At 57.8% G+C, this 17560-nt stretch overlaps 2 protein-coding genes across 13 annotated transcripts in view; one reads left to right on the top strand and one right to left on the bottom strand.

Moving 5' to 3' along the window:
• NGEF (neuronal guanine nucleotide exchange factor) overlaps window positions 1–5351 on the top strand; it is a 54357-nt gene extending 49006 nt beyond the window's left edge. For all 7 annotated transcript variants that reach the window (XM_069865034.1, XM_069865033.1, XM_069865035.1 and 4 more), the window contains 3 exons: window positions 1676–1755; window positions 2158–2262; window positions 2873–5351. In XM_069865034.1, the coding sequence (XP_069721135.1) occupies window positions 1676–1755; window positions 2158–2262; window positions 2873–3045 (358 nt within the window). In that variant the 3' untranslated portion in view covers window positions 3046–5351. The remainder of the gene's footprint in view (window positions 1–1675; window positions 1756–2157; window positions 2263–2872) is intronic.
• A 361-nt stretch (window positions 5352–5712) lies between these two features.
• On the bottom strand, window positions 5713–17474 carry SNORC (secondary ossification center associated regulator of chondrocyte maturation). Of its 6 annotated transcripts, XM_069865070.1 has the most exons (5): window positions 17454–17474; window positions 15696–16887; window positions 15042–15121; window positions 6844–7029; window positions 5713–5851 (listed from the first exon to the last, which is right to left on the bottom strand). In XM_069865070.1, exons 2-5 carry the CDS (start codon window positions 15872–15874, stop codon window positions 5742–5744), a joined length of 555 nt encoding a protein of 184 aa, XP_069721171.1. In that variant the 5' UTR covers window positions 15875–16887; window positions 17454–17474; the 3' UTR covers window positions 5713–5741. The 6 variants fall into 6 exon arrangements, with proteins under 6 accessions (XP_069721171.1, XP_069721172.1, XP_069721176.1 ...); XM_069865071.1 differs by lacking the exon at window positions 17454–17474 and having other exon boundaries at window positions 6844–7026; window positions 15696–17298; XM_069865075.1 differs by lacking the exon at window positions 17454–17474 and having other exon boundaries at window positions 15042–15155; window positions 15696–15826.
• Window positions 17475–17560: the final 86 nt, after the last annotated feature.

The following is a 17560-nucleotide window of genomic DNA, read 5'->3' as shown; positions in this document are numbered from 1 at the left end:
CTGAACCCCAGCCCAGTGCAACTCTAGTGTCTGCAAGACAAGCACTGTGAGCCACTGCACCTTCTCCCCAGTCACGTCACTGCAGCTTTGCTGGACTGAAAATAGAGGCATCAGTCATGTTACGCAGGGCAAACGCACATTTGACGTCTGCGAGACTGAGTTGCGTGGAGAACGATAAACCAGGCCAGGGTTTGCCTCAGCTCAGGGGAGGCAGTCGCAGTTCTGTGCTCCTACATCCCGTCCCATTCTTCTAGATGGCCACAGCGAGCATGCGCTCCAGCACGTGGCCTGCTAACAGGTCTTGTGCACTGAAACATGAGCTAGCAACTGCTGAAGGCTGCTGTTGCAGAGCTGTAGGGATGATCGAGGCACAGAACTGGGCACAAACTGGAAAACTGAAGAATTAAAAGAAATAAGTGGGTGCCAAATAGACTGGTGCGTCTGTTCCACAGTTCTGAACCCACACCTACCTGGTGGCAGCTTGGTGGGCCCTGGGCGGGCTCTGCCGCGAGCTGACAGTACTCTTGGACACATCTGGTTGCTGGAGCAGGACTGGTGGGCCCCTCACAGGCTGAGAGAAGCCAGGGGCTGTGAGCAGGATCCAAAGAGCCCTGCAAAGAGCTTTGTGTAGAGCTGCGAGGTCAGCCTGCAGATAGGGCAACAACCATGGCAAGGCCCTCGGCTGGATCTCGACACGCCAGCCCCTCAGAGCACGGGTCCCTCACGGTGTGAAGGGCTGCGCTTGACCTGCAGCTGCGAGTGGATTCACGGGTCCTTGGCATCAGGCTTCAACCCTGAAGCACAAGGTGTCCCCAGCCCCACAGATCAGCCTGCCAGTACTCGTCCTTCACATCTCCCTTTTAGGCCTCTCCTCCCAGAAGACACTCCGGTGGCTTTAGATGTGTGTCAAGTTCAGGCTTTAAAACTACCGTCTGCGAAGGTAAAAAGTTCCGGCTCCCTCGGGGCCAGGAGCGCAGCTGCTCCTCCAGGCAGGAGCTGCAGCCTGTGAAGATGAACTGCCCCGTTTCCAAGCAGGGCTGAGGGAAACCTCCAGGGATCACCAGGCCTGGGGTTTCTCCAGCACCTGTGAAATCTTCACCCTCCTGCTGCAGGCGTAGCTGCATGCTGGGTCTGGGGACGTTTTCAGATGGGTCTCATCTCACCCGCTTCCCAGCAAGCGGTACCCTTGGTGTGCCACAGCATTCTTCTGTAAGAGAATTAATCAGCTCTGCCCTTTAAATGTTCCCACACAGCAGTTGTGGGAATAAATGGTTCCCTTAACTGCTTTTTTCCACAGGAAAAGCTGCTCCTGTTGACCCAGCCCAGCCAGGAGCTGCCTTTGCTGGTTGAGACTCAGACAATGCCAGGTCCCCATGCTGCTGCTGGCTCTCCGAAGCTGTCCTGTCCCCTGCTGCTTGTGGGGACAGCCAGCCTGTCCCCAGGGTGGCCCTGCAGCAAGCCAGGCCTCTGGGGCAGGGCCCAGGGCTCTGTGGCACGTGTGACGTCCCAGCCAGTGTGTGAGAGGGGGGTGCAGCCTCGCCAGCGAGTCCAGGACCAGAGGAGGCAGGCAGGAAGAGGAGAGGAGGAATTGAGATGCCAGGGCTGGCTGGGCAGGAGAACTGGGGTCCCTACAACTGTCTCACGCTCACAGCCTTGGTTTGTCTTCCCTGACCAGGAGCGAAATGAAGCGCTGGATGATTTCACTGGCCCCAAACCGGAGAACCAAATTTGTTTCATTTACATCAAGACTTGTCGGTAAGAGAAACAGCATAGGAACCAGGAGCTCTTTACCCCTATCCCTAAGCAACTTCTGTCCCGACATCAGTCCAGCCCTGGGTCTGGGGCCTCTGTTGAAACTGAAGCTTCTCCTGGGAGTCTCCCTGTGTTTCCACCATCAATATCCACTCGTCTCTGGGCCTGGCCCAGACCTTGCTCCCCTCCAAGCCGTGTGGGCTGCACCAGTGCTCTCCCGGCCACCCAGGCCGCTCAGGGGTGGCACTGAGGGGGAGATCCCTGCAGAGACGCGCCCTGGGGCCATCCCTGTGCTGGGGCACCCTCAGCCTCTGCAGGGGCCATTTGCAGAGCTGCTGGTGCCGTGCTGTCGCGGGGCAGGCTCTGTCCCAGCCCGGCCCTCACGCGTGCCCTGTTCCCCGGCAGACTGCCCGCAGATCCAGTGCGTCCACCCGTACGTGGCCCAGCAGCCGGACGAGCTGTCCTTGGAGCTGGCCGACGTCCTCAACATCCTGGACAAGACAGACGACGGTACGGGGGATGGGACGGGGCTGGGCAGCACTCGAGGTGGGTGGCTGCCAAACAGACAGGAGGGTCCTCCAGCCAGGGAGAGTCCTCAGCGTTGGCTTCACAGCCAAGAGAGCTACTGCCTCCTCCTAAAACTTGAACAGACTCCAATCCAGGCTGCCCTGAGCTGTGGCAAAGCCGGTACAGCCACCCTGGCACTGGCTGTAGGCCACGGGGGGGCTGATGCAGCCACTCCAGATGCTGGCTAGAGCTGTTTTTCCCATGACGATGCTTTGCAGCCACCTTGTCCTCGTCTCCAGGGCACACTTGTAGCTAGAAAACTCAGTCCCATTGGGTCTCTGCTGCGGGCTGCTCCTGTGGCATCGGGGGCGGCAGGGAGCGCTCGGTAGAGCAGTGCCTGCTTTCTGCTGGTGTCATTTTAGCCCGTTGTCCAAACACAGCGCTGCTCAGGCGAGTGGGCCTCCTTGGCTGGATTCACAAACTACGTCTGCTCCAGCACAGGCCTCTGAGCAGCTTCCAAAAGGCACCAGAGGCTCTTTCCAGCACAGCTGTCCCAGCGCAGCAGCAAGGGCCAGTCCTTCCCCACTTACACCTCTGTCTTGTCTCTGCTCAGGCTGGATATTTGGAGAGCGCCTTCATGACCAGGAGAGGGGCTGGTTCCCCAGTTCTATGGGGGAGGAGATCCTGAACCCCAAAATCCGAGCTCAGAACTTGAAGGAGTGTTTCCGAGTGCACAAGTCGGATGACAGTCAGCGGAGGAAACTGGGCAGCAGGAACCGCCAATGACCACAGGTGTCCCCAGGTCTCTGCGGTGCCTCTGGGAGAGGGGCAGAGGACAGAGGCTGCCAGCTGGGAGGACGTGGTGATGGTGCCACAGACTGCGGTGCAGGACCTGGAATGCCACACCAGGCACAGGCCCCCCTGAACAAACAGATTGTAGTTCCTGGGCTGCTCCCCACGCTTCCTGCGGCACTGATCCTTCCCTGGCGACCAGCACTTTGACCTGGCTGAAATAACCCTTTCCCAGGTGTTCTGTAAAGCCCCACAGAGCACGAGCCAAACAGACAGAGCCTGGAGGCCAGAGGGTGCCAGCCTGCAGACCCCAGTTGTTCCCTGTGGATGTGCTGCGAGCTGGGACAGGCACGCGGCCACAAACGTAACAGCAGTTAACATCACCCAGTCTGAGCGCTTGCAGGTCATCGCCACCTTCTGAGTTTGGGGCCCTCTTAAAGCTGCGTTTGTCAGGGGTAGAGATGGAAGCAAAGGAACTGTCTGACCGTGTCTCTCACAACCCGGTGGCTCCAGGCTGGGACCAGCCCCAAGAACCCCACCTCGCCAGTCCTGCTGCGAAGCCTCTGGGCCCGTTCCCACAGGCACACCCTCAGTCCACTTCCAAACACTCCAAAACGCTCCTTACCCGGCCCTGCTGCACCCACGGCCTCGCCGGCCCTGGCCCACGCCTCTGCCTGCCCGATGGCCTCAAAGCCCAGCTGAGCTCTGCCCCGCGGCGCAGCCCCAATTCCACAGCCGCCGTCCCTCCGCAGAATCCCACGACCACGGCCTTTCCCAGCTGACCCGGCCCTCGTGCTCTGCTGCTGAGGTGCCCGCCTGCACCCCGTCACGGACCGTGGGAGCACCAGCAGACCCAGAGGGCCACGCAGCAGGCGAGGGACGTTACCCCAGGAGCTGCTGCCCTGCGATCGCTGCCTGCATGCTCGTAACCCACGCACCAACCCCTGTACAGGCTCACCCGTGTATATAAACAAACGCTCCGTGGCCCGCAGAGAGGGCTCCTCGCTCCTTCCAGCTGTGGCTCTGAGCGTCGCATGCAGCCCAGGGCACAGCTCCCGCCCCGGCCGGGGCACGGACCCACCGGCTCGCTCCACTCAGCTCCACACGCGGCCGCAGCCCAGGGCTTCTCAACCACGGGCCCTTCCCGAGCTGCTGCCAGGATCCAGCAGGGAAATCGGTTCTTCGGTCTTTCTGTAACATCGCAGTGGAGTCTTCCAGGCACTGCGGCAGCACCACGGTTACACTCCGAAAGGGGATGGAGAGCGACGGAGCCACGTGCCAGCCCCGCACATGCTGGTGGCCTTGTAGGGAGAGAGCAGGACACTGGGGAGCCACAGGAGCAGAGCTCGGGGCCCCAGGTTCACGTGGGACGTATGGCACGAGGCTGGATGCAGCTGCAGGAGGGGCCAGGGCTGTCCCCAAAGCCCCGGTACAGCCGCCCCAGAGTCTCCAGCACCCAACAGGTGGGAGCCACAGCCACGCAGGGAGAGCACAAGCGTCCCCTCTCCATGTCACCAGAGCAGCACGGGGCAACCGCCAGCAGGGCTGTGCCTGCCCTGGCCCCTCCAGGCCCTGCGCAGCTCATCCCAGCCCAGAGCTGGGGACCAGGGATGGACCACAGCCTGCAGTCTGGTGCTTTGGGCTCCCTGAGTGGGGACGCGGCCCATCGAGCCCTCCGCCAGCGCCCACAGCAGCGTCGGTGGCAACCAGACGTCCAGTTCAGGGTCCAGACCTTGCAGGAGCCACAAATTCTCTAATGCAGAATCCAGAGGAGCTCCAGCTCCAAGTCCATAGAGCTACCTGAGAAATGGCCACATCCCGGCCCCTCCAGCTGTGTGGCCAGCCCAGCCCAGGCCCTGCAGCCCCACGCACCCACCTGGGACACGGCTCAGAGATGCTCCCTTACCCTTGGAAACAGCGGAGGGGCTGGACCCAGGTGCCCCAGTGCCAGGATGCCAGTTCCTCACCGCATTTCCTGGGGGCTCCGGGCTGCCGTCCCACGCCTCCATGCCAACCCTGGGACTCACTCCAGCCCCTCCTGCTCTGCTGTGACTTTTTAGGACTCCAGCCCCTTGGCCCAGGCTGTGCCGTTTTCAGGCACCGAGTGGCATCCAGCGCTCGTCCCTCAGCCCCAGCCCTGCACGCCTCCGTTCTGTGGTCTCACGTGTTGCCCAGGGCCAGGCCAGGGGCCAACAAGCAGGGGCTGGAGCCCCCCCGGCCTCCGCGAACTGAGGGGAACTTCTCGTTGTCTTGTTTTTCCGTGTGATGAAATATAGCTGAGCAAGCCAGCGCCAAAGCAACACGCGTGTGTTCTTCCTCCCGCTCACCGCCTCTGCTGGGACGGGGAAAACTGGCCCCACCACGGGGTGAACGCGGATGTGGGGTGAGATGGGGAAGCAGGAGGGTGGGTTACACCAACCAGAGCCCCAAGGAGAGCTGTGCAGGGTGACACCCAACACTTACCACCACCCAGGCCAGACCAAGAGAGCCGCGCGCTCCCCCAGGGCCCTCCTGCCCACAGGGGGGACTCTGCCAGGTCTGGGTGCACCCCAGGGAGCCGCACGCTAAGAGCAAAAAGCACCTGGGGCCTGGAGTGCCCTCTGCCATTTCCGCGCTGGGCAGGGGGGGAGCAGGAGCGCTTGAGGGCAGGAGACGGGCTGGTTGTGTTACAGCAAAATCTTTTATTGAGTTCAGGAGGCAGAGAACTTTCTCAGCGTGATGACGACCAAGGCCACCAGCACAGACGTACCCAGGAGGGAGGCAATGACAATGGCACCGATAGCTCCAGGGCCCAGCGAGCCTGCAGGGACAGAGAACAAGACAGTGTCAGGTCAGCCGAGGCAGCGGGTGCCAGAGGGAAAGGGCTACGGGGATCACGCCACACCCAGCAAGTGTCATAGAACCATAGAATCATTCAGGGTGGAAGGGACCTTAAAGATCATCCAGTTCCAACCCCTCTGCCATGGGCAGGGACACCTCCCACTGGATCAGGTGCCCAAGGCCCATCCAGCCTGGCCTTGAACCCCTCCAGGGATGGGGCAGCCACAGCTTCCCTGGGCAACCTGGGCCAGGGCCTCCCCACCTTCATGGTAAAGAAATTGCTCCTTATGTCCAGTCTAAATCTGCCCCTCTCCAGTTTACACCCGTCACCCCTCATCCTATCACCACCAGCCTTTGTGAACAGTCCCTCTCCAGCTTTCTTGTAGCCCCTTCAGGTGCTGGAATGTCGCTCTAAGGTCTCCTCAGAGCCGTCTCTTCTCCCCAGCTCTCTCAGCCTGTCCTCTCTGGGAGGTGCTCCAGCTCCCTGACCATCTTTGTAGCCTCCTCTGGGCCCATCCCAGCAGCTCCTGTGCCCGAGCGGCACTGCGCCCTTGCCCGGGGCCAGCAGCCAGTCCTGCCTTGGCCAGCTCCCAGGGACAAGGACGCTGCCACAAAGCCAGTCTGGGCGCCCGGCTCTCCCGTTAACCCCACGCCAAGAGAGGCGCTCGGCGGCTGCTGGAGCTGGGGGGCAGGAGAGGGGCTGGCACTCCCCGTTCCGGGGGCCCGAGGTGCCTCCCCTGGCGAGCCCTGCCCGTGCCGGGGACACTTGCTGGGGGTGCTGCGCGACGGGTCCCCGGGGCAGGGACAGAGGCCTCGGCAGCAGCCCTGGGGAGGGCAGGCGCTCCGCAGAAGAGGCAATTCAGGAGGGTCCCAGGGGACAGGCCACCTCTGGCGGCTCAAACACCTCCTGGGAAGCAAGAAGCCCATAAAGAGCAAATTCAAAGGAAGGAGAAGGCACGGGCAGCCACCTACCATCCCCGGCGTCCAGGCGGTGCAGGCGGGTGGTGTCCTCGGGCTCCGGCTCGGGGGTGTACGGGGCGAAGGCCGTGGCATCCGACAGCCGAGCCGGGGTGGTGGCGGCATCGAAGGGGCCCGCGCCGGAGGGCAGCTCGGGGGGGTCGTTCCACAGGGTGGGAACTGAGCCCTGCGAATACTCTGCTGGGAAACAAGCACCCACTGTCACCCGGGTGGCCACAGGGCACAGGCCTCCGGCTGCTGCCCAGGGCCCCACAGAGGAGGGAGGGCGGCCCAAGGAACCAGCTCCGAAGAGCCCTGGCACCCAGAGGCAACGCCCGTGTCCTGGAGAAGCCACATGGCCAGAGGCTTTTCCTAGAATCATAGAATCACCAGGTTGGGAGAGACCCACTGGATCATCAAGTCCAACCATTCCCATCAATCACTAACCCATGTCCCTCAGCACCTCATCCACCCGTCCCTTAAACCCCTCCAGGGAAGGGGACTCAACCCCCTCCCTGGGCAGCCTCGGACAGGGACCAATCACCCTTTCCATGAAAAATTTTTTCCTAATGTTCAGCCTTTTGTGGCAACCCAGCGTACGGCACAGACGGGACAACACGGAGCTCCCTGCAACTGCACGACCTCCGCCTAAAGGCCCCGCGTCGTCCCCCCCAGCCAGGTTTGCTCACGGATGCCCGTGGAACAGGGCTGGGAGGGGCTGTCACGTTCCTGCCACAGGCAGAAGCCACCCGGCCACCCGCACTGGCCAAATTCACAGCCTCTCGGGGCGCGTCTGTCCTGCCCCAGCAGCCTACGCGGTCTCGGATGCCAGAGGCGCTGGCACGGCACAGGACACGACTCCCGAACAGGAGCCCCAGAGCCTCGACTTCCCTCTGCCGCACCTCCGCGCCGTGCGGGGAGATGAAAGCCCCGCCGGGCTCCGTTTGATGCAACCGTTGAGCTGCGGTTATTTCTTGCCCCTGTGGGGTCAGAGACCAAAGCAAAGAGCCCTCCTTGTCTGCGGGTGGCTGAGCCGACGCTCCCGTCAATGCCGCTCTTGTGCAGGGGGCTCCGGCGGGAGCAGGAGACATTCCTCAGCTCCCTCCTAAACCACTGGGAATGTCACACGGGGATGGAGAAAAAAGAGGGATAGGAGGGGGAAGCAAACACCATCCAGTGCCAGGGCCCCACCTAAACTGACACCACAGGCCTCTGGGCTGGGAAAAAGGGCAGCAGAGGAGACGGAGCAAACACCTCCCAGGGGCAAGGCAGAGGTATTCCCAGGCCTCCTGGCTCCATGTCTCCACACTCAGGCTCCCCTAGGATCTCCCTGGCTCAGCAAGAGGCAGCAGCACATCCCGGCAGCGCCAGCCCCCACTCTCTGTGCCTGGAGACCCCTCAGCGCTCCGCAGGCGGCCAGCGTCCTGGGGGAAGAGCGCGAGCTGACGCGGTGCCAACGGGCCCCTCCGAGGTTTGCCCTCCCGCAGGAGCCGCGCCAAAAGGAGCAGGAGGAGCAACGGCCGCAGGCTCCCCTCCGCTGCCCGTGCACACAGGGACCTAAAGGAGTTTGGAAAGTCCTCCCTACAGCCGTAAGAGCCGAGGGACTTGCAGCGGGCCAGTTGCCAGGTTTCACTCTGGCCCAACGAGCGATGCCAGACCAATGAACCCCAGAGGCTTGTCGGGGTTCAGCCCAGCAGCGACATCAGCGCTCGGTGCGGGTGACGCATCCCGGCGTGAAGCTGGGAGCAGCAGCGAGTACCACGTCCCCACACGCTCGGTGCCCCCGTGGTCGCTGCATCGGAGCTTGCAGCCCAGAGCAAGAGCTTTGTGCCCCACGAGGGCTCCCCAGAAACACCGGAGCCCTTTGCAGGGCTGTTCCCAACACGTCCTGCAAAACCAGCCAGCAGAGCTGGAGACTCCCACCCCATCCAGAGCACCATCCCCAGCAGACCGCTCTTCCATAAATCCTGCCCTTTAGCGACAGAGGATGGAGCCACGGAAAACAGAGGATTTAGTGGGTGAATGCAGTTAAAACAACAGGGAAAGGAAGCGAGCAGAGCTGGGGCTGCGTAGTTGGCAAGAGGGGCATCAGGAAGCCACAGGTTTAGGCACAGACCAAACGTGCATCGCTTCTAGAGCCCTGGTCCCTGGCTGCTTGGGCGAGTGGATCAACTCCCCGTGGAGGAGTCACTCTACCAACGACCTTCCTGACTGCCCCCAGTGCCAGGGCAGCACCGGCACCACAGCCGCTCCCACCGCGCGGGGACAACAGCACTGGGGCGTTTCCCAAGAGTGGTTTTCTTTCAAGAGCCAAAAAAGCCGGGTGTACCCCCGTGCAGGTGACCAGGGCATCTCCAACAGAGCCAGGGAGGCTTCCCAAGTCCCACTCCTCAAAGGGACGAGGGGGCAGTGCCCCCCTTCCTACTGCAGCACAAAGGCTCTTTCCCTAACCAGACCCACAGGTCCCAGAAAGCCTCTCCTGTCCCAGTACATTGAGTTCCTAAAAAGCTCTAAGCAGGGCACAGAGCTTCCTTTTGAGAACCAAGTAAAGAGGAAATATTCCACTTTGTTTATTATCTCAGTGATTTTTAAGACCTGGATAGAGTCCTGGATGGCTTCTGGATATGTATTTTATTAATTCTCCTCATCTGATTAAAACATGCTTTCAGGTCACCTTCACAGAGGGAGCAGAAGGCACTCAACAGGAGTTTTCTGTCCTAAGTTCTTGCAGTTTTACCTTATCGGCGCTTCAACCAAAGGGAACGCAGCTCCTTTTGGTCAGGGCTGGTGCCTCTAACAGGAGCCGTCAGCTCAGCGACTGTCGCGCACGAGCACAAAGCAAAATCCCCGCATCTGAACAGCATCCCCAGCCCGGCCTAAGAGCCGGCCGCCTCCTCGGCTCCTGCCCTCGGTGCTGCCAGAGCCAGCGCCAGGTGGGGGACGCAAAACCAGACGCAGGCCCCAGCCCCAGAGCCAGCGGCCGGCCGGGCTCGCCAGCACAAACCGCTGCAGCCCGGGAGAGCGCAAACTGCTGCGAACCAGCACTTGTTTTCCACGACTTAGACTTTCCCTCCTAAACTAGCAGCCCGTGTGCTCCGGTTCCTCCGTTCCCACCCACGTGAGAAGCTCAGCCGCCCATCCAAGCATCCCCACGCATCCCATTGGTTTCTCCAACAGCCAGAGAAGTCCCAGCGGCTCCCGGGGCCGAGCTCTGGTCGCAGCGCTGAACGCCGCACGCCCGCTTCGGCCCTGCAGCAGAAGCAAGAAAGGAGGGGGAAGGATGGAGCTTGCGTCAGGTGCCAAAGCCAACACCCACGCACGGAGCTAATAACCGAGCGGCACACGAGGGGCTCCAAGTACAGGCACGGGGCCCAGGCCAGGAGATGGGTTCTCCGCTCCACTGCTGACGTGGTACAGTCCCTCACATCCCTGTCCCTCGAGGGCTCTGCTCCCCGTGCATCAGCAGGACTCCGGGGCTCTAAGCACAAGCTGCAAGGCGAGCGGCACCAGGGCAGCCAGGCCGGCCCGTGCGGCCCCTGTCACCCTGACAGCGACGGGCTCTGAGCCCCCGGTGAACGCCTCCCCGACGGCCCCAGCGCCGCAGCCGCCCTCCGCGGGGAAAGGGCCTCCCAGCCTGGGGCAGGGCACAGCGTCCGGCCACGCAAAGCGAGTGGGAAACCAAATATCCAAGGCCCAGTAAGTGCACGGCTTCCCCGTTACCCAGGAACTTGGTAGAAATAAAGAACTAACAAGAAACACCCTCAAAACACATCAAACATCACAAGCCCGGGAGTTCCAGGTCTAGGTGAGAGCACCAAGCAGTAGGTGCGCCGCCATCAGTCTTGGGATGGGTCCTGGCTCTGGGAACACCCACCTGGTGCCGTCCCGGTGTTTGTTTGCCTGGCACAGGTCAGCAGGTAACCCCCCCGCCAAGGGTCCCCGCTGCAGCGCGGGGTGCTCCGAGAAGAGAGAAACCTCCCTCCACCCTGCAGCACAAGCGAGCTCTGCCCCAGCATCAACCCGGCCTCAGCACTGGGGCACAGAGGGAGCAACTGCTGCTCCACAGAGTTTGTGGAGGCTCAAGAGAAAGAAATGGAATAGTCTTCGTTAGTGGGGTTTTCCAGGCAAAAACAGACTGAAAGTATTGCAGTGTTTTGTACCGGAGGGGGGCACTTCTTCCTTCCCACACACTGACACTACGAACCCCCTTATTTCAGAGAAACCCCTCTGCTGCGCCGCGCGCGCTCCCTCTCCCGCACAGGCCGGTTACAGCTGAGATCAGAAGAAGGGAAGGAAATACCGGAGCTTCTACACTACCAAGAAATGGACGGTGAGTTTCTGGAATGCTGCCGGGACCCACCAGGACCACAGCGAGACCTAGAAGGGAGGAGGCCATTGGCAGCTTGACAAACCCCTTCGGTCTGTGCTCACTGAGAAGGAGGTGGGACGAGCCGTCAGCACAAGTGACACGAGAGCCACTGCTCCAGAGAGTCAGGGGCTGGAAGGTAAGACTGGAAAGGTCTCCACAACCCTCTGAGGAAGCCAATCAAATCTGAATGATCCTTCAGGATATCCCGACCAACCAACCAGAAGCTCCCTACAAGGGAGGCAGATGCAGCTGCCTAACATCTTAGTCCCTGGAGAACTCTCACCAGTGGCCAGTTCTCTTCTTTGCAGCAGCTGGTTTCAGCACCTCACAGCCTGTCAACAGGAGATGACAATGAGACCTTCTCGTCCACAGGTGACGAGTTTATGCTCACAGTGACAGTGAGGGGACAGGTGCTCAGCAGCCCTTGGAGAGAAGCAAGGGCACCTGCTGTAACCTAAGCTCTGCGGAGTTTCCTCAATCACAACTTTGTACATCAGCTTAACGGCGCCCGGTTCTGCTGCTCACATCCTTCACCAAACCTGGGGGTTTGCACACCTCATTCCAGGTGTTTGTGTCTCCACGTTACATCCATTCCGCGGAGGGGAGGGAAAGGTTATGGCCACATGCTGCTTCCTGGCGCGCTCTCCAACTCCAGCCCAGTAACCTTCACCGGGAGCTGGTACCAACACCAGAAATCCATCAGGAGCAGTGAGTGGTGCTGAGCAAGTTCGAGTCGTGGTCTACAAAGACTTGCCGGGAGCTCGGATGGACCTGGTGGAACAACTGCACCGTTCTAAGATATTGGCCTGACAAAACCTATTTACCAATTCTTACATTCTAGAACTTCAATATTAAAAGCTTCCTAATAATCTTTTTCTTTCCTGCTGTTGAAAATCAAGACACCCAAGTCGCTACAGAATGATGTCCTTGGACAAGGTCTTCTGTACATTTTCCTTCAGCATAACAAAGACTCTCTGGCTCTGCTCCTTTTTTCCCCACTATGTGCTTCAGATGTGCTACAGCAGTAGAATGTATTTCCACATTAGCTCAAAAGAAAGATGTTCATGAGCCCACACTGGAGCTTAGTCACAAAATACATACACAATTAATTCGGCAAAGGATTTTAACTTCCACATCACTTAGAGCTCTGAATCCATTCAGTGTATTGAAACTGGTTTTGCTGATAGAAAAAGAAAACTCTTCATGATCCCCCTGTGCTCTGGGCTGAAGTGCCACGGGGCCTGGAGGAAGCGGAAGCAAAAAGGATTTGCTGTGTGGCAAGTCCTTGAACTGGCTCCGTTTCCTGTTGCACCTAGATGACGTGGACAAAGAGGGTTAAAGACTCGGTTGTTCCCCATCTTTGACAAATGGGATATTGGCAAGAGCTCAGGAACTCGGAGGAGAAATTCACACTCTCTCCAGTTACAGAGCCTGGACCACACAGACCAGGAAATCAGAGTGGCTGGGCAAGAAGCCACATCAAGGTACACGACCCACCAAAGCTGCTCTGCCTTCCTCCCCCGATGGGAATCTCAGCTGCCGACGAGATCCTTCCCATTTCACTGAACTCCTGAGCACTTACCCAGGGGTTTGGTACCAGGTAGCCCCGCGTCACCACTGTGATAAAATTCGATCCGACAAGGAAGGAAAGGCTCATCGCAGAGCTCAGGTGTGCACGGCCAGGCCCAGCTGCAGCCCTCTCCCAGGCTCCCGTCCTGCTCTGCTCCGTTAACTACGAGCTGCTGACACAGGAGGGCAGGGGCTGGGGATCTCCGAGGCCAGCTCTGGGCTGTCCAGCCCCAGGTAGCCCCAGCGGGCGCCGGGCCAGCGCGGGGATGAAAAGAGGCCTTCAGAGCGAGCACAAAGGGCAGCCTGTGACGGGCCAGTGGAGGGGCGCGAGTGCAGCGCAGTGCGGTTCTCGTGAATGTTAAATAAACTTGTTTACAGAAAAGCAGCGCTGCATGCGTACGCACGGAGACCAGAGCGCTGTCTGGGTGTCCTTCCCTTCTCTGTCGGCACAAGGCAGGAAATTTCCTTTTCTAATGGGGTGGAAAGCAGAAAAAAAAATTCCACTGTGCATCAAAAAGCCCCTGTCTCGGGGGGAGGTACCTCCCCAACTCCTAATGCAGCAGAAAACCCTCCTGCTCCCGGGATGGCTGATGATACAGGCTGCTTTTCTCATGTCTTGTTTTGAGGCAGCAGAGAAGAAGAACCTTCAGAGGGCCTCAAGCCTCTAAAATGTGAACCGAGAAAGCACAGCAGGTCTCCTATGCCCCGGGATCAGAATGTGGCCTTCATGGGTACCAAGCTCTTGAGGAGCCCCTGGCCTCGCTGCCCCACTCTGAGTCACCAGTAAAGGAATTAAGCGAACGTGAGGTATTTCACGGGCCAAAGTGACACGGGAGGCAGAGACAGTTCAATGCAAACCATGGCTGCGACGCCGAGCCAAGAGCAAGTACACAGGAAAGCTGGCAAGGCAGGAGACAGAGCAAATAAGCACCGAATACTGGAAACTTCAGGTAGTTTCAAAGAAATCCTAGCTCAGAGAGGAAGCAGATCAAATTTTCACTGGAAATGAACCAATTTCTGCAGAGTGAAATACAGTTAACAGTTAAAACCCCTTACCTGGTTTTGGGAAGGCCACTGTCACCACTTCTGGGAGTGCAAGCAAGCGACAAACTGAAACTGTGCTTACGCGATTAACCGTCCACTACAGAGAAACCAAAGCTCAAGGTTTGAGAAGGAAAAGAGCTGCTTTTTAATGTGCATTTGTTAGTTACTTTAAAGGTTTCCCAGCAAGGTGTCCTAGAATGGGAGGCTCTGTGGGGGAAAGAGCAGCTACAGGGGTCCTGTTCTTGCACCCATGCATGGTCCAGCTCCAGGCAGCAGAGAATTCCCCTACCTGAGGAAAGCTCCTTTAAAAAGAAGTCATTTCATCTGCTAGACTGCTGGCCAGGATCCCCTTGGTAGGCAAGACCCTGAGACCAACCTGGGAGGAAAGTGGAATCCAGCCTTGCTCCAGGTCTTGGAAGGCAGAACAAGAGTTTGGGAAAACAAGTGCTGGCTCTTGCCTGTTATCTTGGCCTGAGCCACCCAGCCCTTCATCCTCCCTCAGGAAAAGAGGCCCTGAGGGAGGGCAGCTCATTCCCACCCGTACACTCAGAGCTCATCCATGGGGCTGGCCTAGAAGCCGGTTTTCCTCAGCAAAGCCCAGCTCAGCCCAGCTGAGGCCGACTGCACCCTCAGCTCCCACCTGGGCCAGCGTAGCTAAGGCTGGAATCACTAACCAACCCCTCAAACAGCGCCTCGTGGAAGAAGTGCCTGACACCGACCATTCCCATCACCTCACTGAACTCCAGCGAGAGCCACGTAGCTTCTCAGCGCTGCCACCTGTCCACGCTGGACAAGCTCGGCTTAGACACACACCCCGGCCTTTGGCTGAGCCAAGGGTTGTCACAGACGCGTTCCTATTGCTGCTTCGGGCAGCTGTGAAGGGCTCTGCTACAGCAGAAAATGGAGAAGGAACCAGAAGTTCACACACATGCTTGGGCCAGACGGAAATTTTTCCTGCCCTGTCTCCTAACCTACTGCCACAAATGCTCCCGTAGCCGCTACTGCTGTTCAGCTTTGGAAAAAAGCACAAAGCATTTTCTCCATTTTCCTCCACAGAAACATGGCCTGAAGACAGAAGATATTCGTACTCGCTACCAGACTCCAAAGCGTTTCCGTGACTCGATTCAGTACATACCTACAGGCAGGAAAGGAGGCACGCGAGGAAGGGAGAGGCAGGTTAGTAAGAGCTCTCCTGTGCTTTTGGGCTTTAAATGCAAACAAAGCTCCTTACCTGCCAGCGCAGCAGGGACCAGGACGCCGCAGAGCGTTAGCAGGATCAGGCAAAGGACTCTGTGGTAGGGCATGGCTTCCCTCAGGAAAAGCATCAGCAGGAATTCTTAAAACTCTTCAAAGTACAAAATAACTCAGAAATTTCACTGAGATAATAAAAACTTTGTCCAGTCAGGTTATTAAAAACGTTTCCTTCACACCAGCAAGTGGACAGAGAGTGTGCAGAGCCCGGTGGAGGCTCGCTCTCTCCGACTGCGGAGCACACCTCCTCCCGAAGGCAGCTCCACCCTCTAAAATCTGTGCCTAACCCCATAGGCAGCCGAGCCGTTAGCACCCGTCACCCTGGCAGGGAGCGCACACTCGAGCGTTGTTGGCCAGCCCTTCCCAGAGGACACGGGATGCTCCTGGAACGCCTCCCCTCCGGCCCATCATCCCGCAGCACGGGAGAAACAGAAGGGCCATTGGGGCAGCTAACCCCAAACCAAGCAGAGTGTGCGAGGCCGCGCTCTCTCCTCGGCGTGGAAGGCGGCGGTCGCCTTCCCAGAGTGGGCACAGTGGAGAGAGAACAAGGGCCTCAATCTTTTGAAGCTAAAATGCTCTGAAACTAAGCCAGAGCGGCTCCGTAGCATCCCTGGTTTCTGGGTGTAATACTTACAGAGCCGGACTAGGAGCCGTGGGTGGTCTCTGCTGGCAGAACTGCCCGTTAAAACCTGGGACGATCTTCCACGAGAGCCTCCTGTAGCAGGCAAGGCCACAATCCTCCTCGGATTTGAGCTGCGCAGACCCGACCTCCTGCAAGAGCCCCCTGCTCCTCCGAGGGGGCTCAGGAAACATTCACAGCAAGGAAAACTGAGGCTTGTTTCAAAACACATTTGCACCAACAGAGACTTGGGAAATGATGAAGGGTGTAAATAGGGAAACACTCCAGCTTATTGTCAGGGGACAGAAGTTGATTTGAGGACAAAATACTTGAGTTTCTGTTCAGAAAAAATGTAATAAAGCACATAAACATCCCCAACGTCAGCTCTTTAAGCTCTGAAAATAGAGAATAAGTAAGTTTTGTCTTAAATTTCCGATCCAGATTGTTCTGCTAACACATCTCTTTGATTTTTGGCTTTCTCTGCCAGGCAGCGTTCAGGTGTCCTTTAAGTAATTCCGTTTGCTGCAGTAGAAGTGCCCGCCTGTGAGGGGAAGCAGGGAAAACAGAGGCCTGAGCGCTGCCCCTGCAGCAGCAGAAGCTGGGACATAACCTGGCAAAACGTGCTCAAAAGAAACCTCAGGCATCCCTAGTATCAAACTCCACATCATCTGTCAACCTGGATCAAAGCCCCAGTAGCTTTGCAGATTTGTGTGGCGTCTGAAAAGGAGCTGTGGGCACACACATAGATATCCGCCAGCAGACACAAAGCTGCGGCTCCCGTTTTTCCCCATCCCTGTGGATACAAGTGACCTTCGCTACACAGACACAGGCCCTGTTTGGAGACAGGGCAGTCACCCGAGTGTACAGCCTGAACACCAGCATCTCACCCTCATGCTAAACACAGAAGTCGCAACATTCAGATACTAAGAGCAAGATCTCCCCCACTGGACCATTAGCTACAGATTCTCAGGAGCCCAGCAAGGTTCTTGGGGTTCAATATATCATTGCACGTTTTCCCTGCTTGCATTTCTGCACTTTCATTTAGCAATGGGCAAATTGTTCCTTTCCTGCTCCCCAGCTGAGCTGGAAATTACCAGGCTCTTGCTTATTTGTTACACATTACAGAACAGTCCAAAATTAGCTGGTAGAAACTAGATCATACCATTAAAAAAAAAGGGCAAGTACTTATGAGCCAGACACCTTATACCTAAAAAAAGAAAAAATTAAGACATTAAAACAAAGTCAAAGCATCAGCCTAAACATGTACCATTCTCTCCAAAACACCAGCTGAACATAATGCAAAGCTACTGCAGAAGGTCCTTCTCTACTGGCTTCATACCCGTTGTGATCATGTGAGTGGTAGAAGGATATTTATCATCAACTTTTACTGGGATTTTCCACACAAAAACAAGCACAGAGGAGAAAAAAAAAAAAAAGAGGCAAATAAGATGTTGTTTAAAAAGGGAAGCCTCCAAGGTGCCTGTGTGGACTTTATGCTGAGGGGAGAAATAAACCCTCTCATTTAGGGAAGGGAATGGGAGTGGGTGGGTGGTTATCAACTGGCAAAAAGAGGCTCCATGGCCGAGTGTTTGCAGCTACAGAAAACCAGCCAGGGCTTGATCTCCATAAACATACACGTGAATGCACATGTTTCTGTGCAGAGAGGGGGAGAAATTAAAGCTTTCTTGTCAGGATTTTCCAATCTCAGTTTCCTGGTGTTTACGTGAACTCTAAAATTATCAAGTAGAAAAAAAACCCACCGGTGTTCCTCACCAGGGAAGAAATAAAGCAGTGGTTGTTCCACATCCTGTGTGTTTGCTTGTTGGTTCTCGATGAAAACTGATGAGAGCCGAGTTTTGGGTCAGTTTTAGCAGTGGGAA

This window comes from Phaenicophaeus curvirostris, chromosome 10 (assembly GCF_032191515.1).
Source record: "Phaenicophaeus curvirostris isolate KB17595 chromosome 10, BPBGC_Pcur_1.0, whole genome shotgun sequence".
Classification (NCBI taxonomy): domain Eukaryota; kingdom Metazoa; phylum Chordata; class Aves; order Cuculiformes; family Cuculidae; genus Phaenicophaeus; species Phaenicophaeus curvirostris.
Note: the sequence above shows the minus strand (reverse complement) of the source record. Positions and strands in the feature narration are given on the sequence as shown.

Excerpts from the sequence above, each read along its gene's own strand:
- SNORC (XM_069865070.1), bottom strand. The coding sequence starts at position 15,874 with ATGTTTCCTGAGCCCCCTCGGAGGAGCAGGGGGCTCTTGCAGGAGGTC. Across the intron at positions 7,030-15,041 it reads GGTCCCTGCTGCGCTGGCAG|CAGAGTATTCGCAGGGCTCA; the intron begins GTAAGGAGCTTT and ends CTTGTTTCCCAG. Across the intron at positions 5,852-6,843 it reads CCGCCTGGACGCCGGGGATG|GCTCGCTGGGCCCTGGAGCT; the intron begins GTAGGTGGCTGC and ends CTGTCCCTGCAG.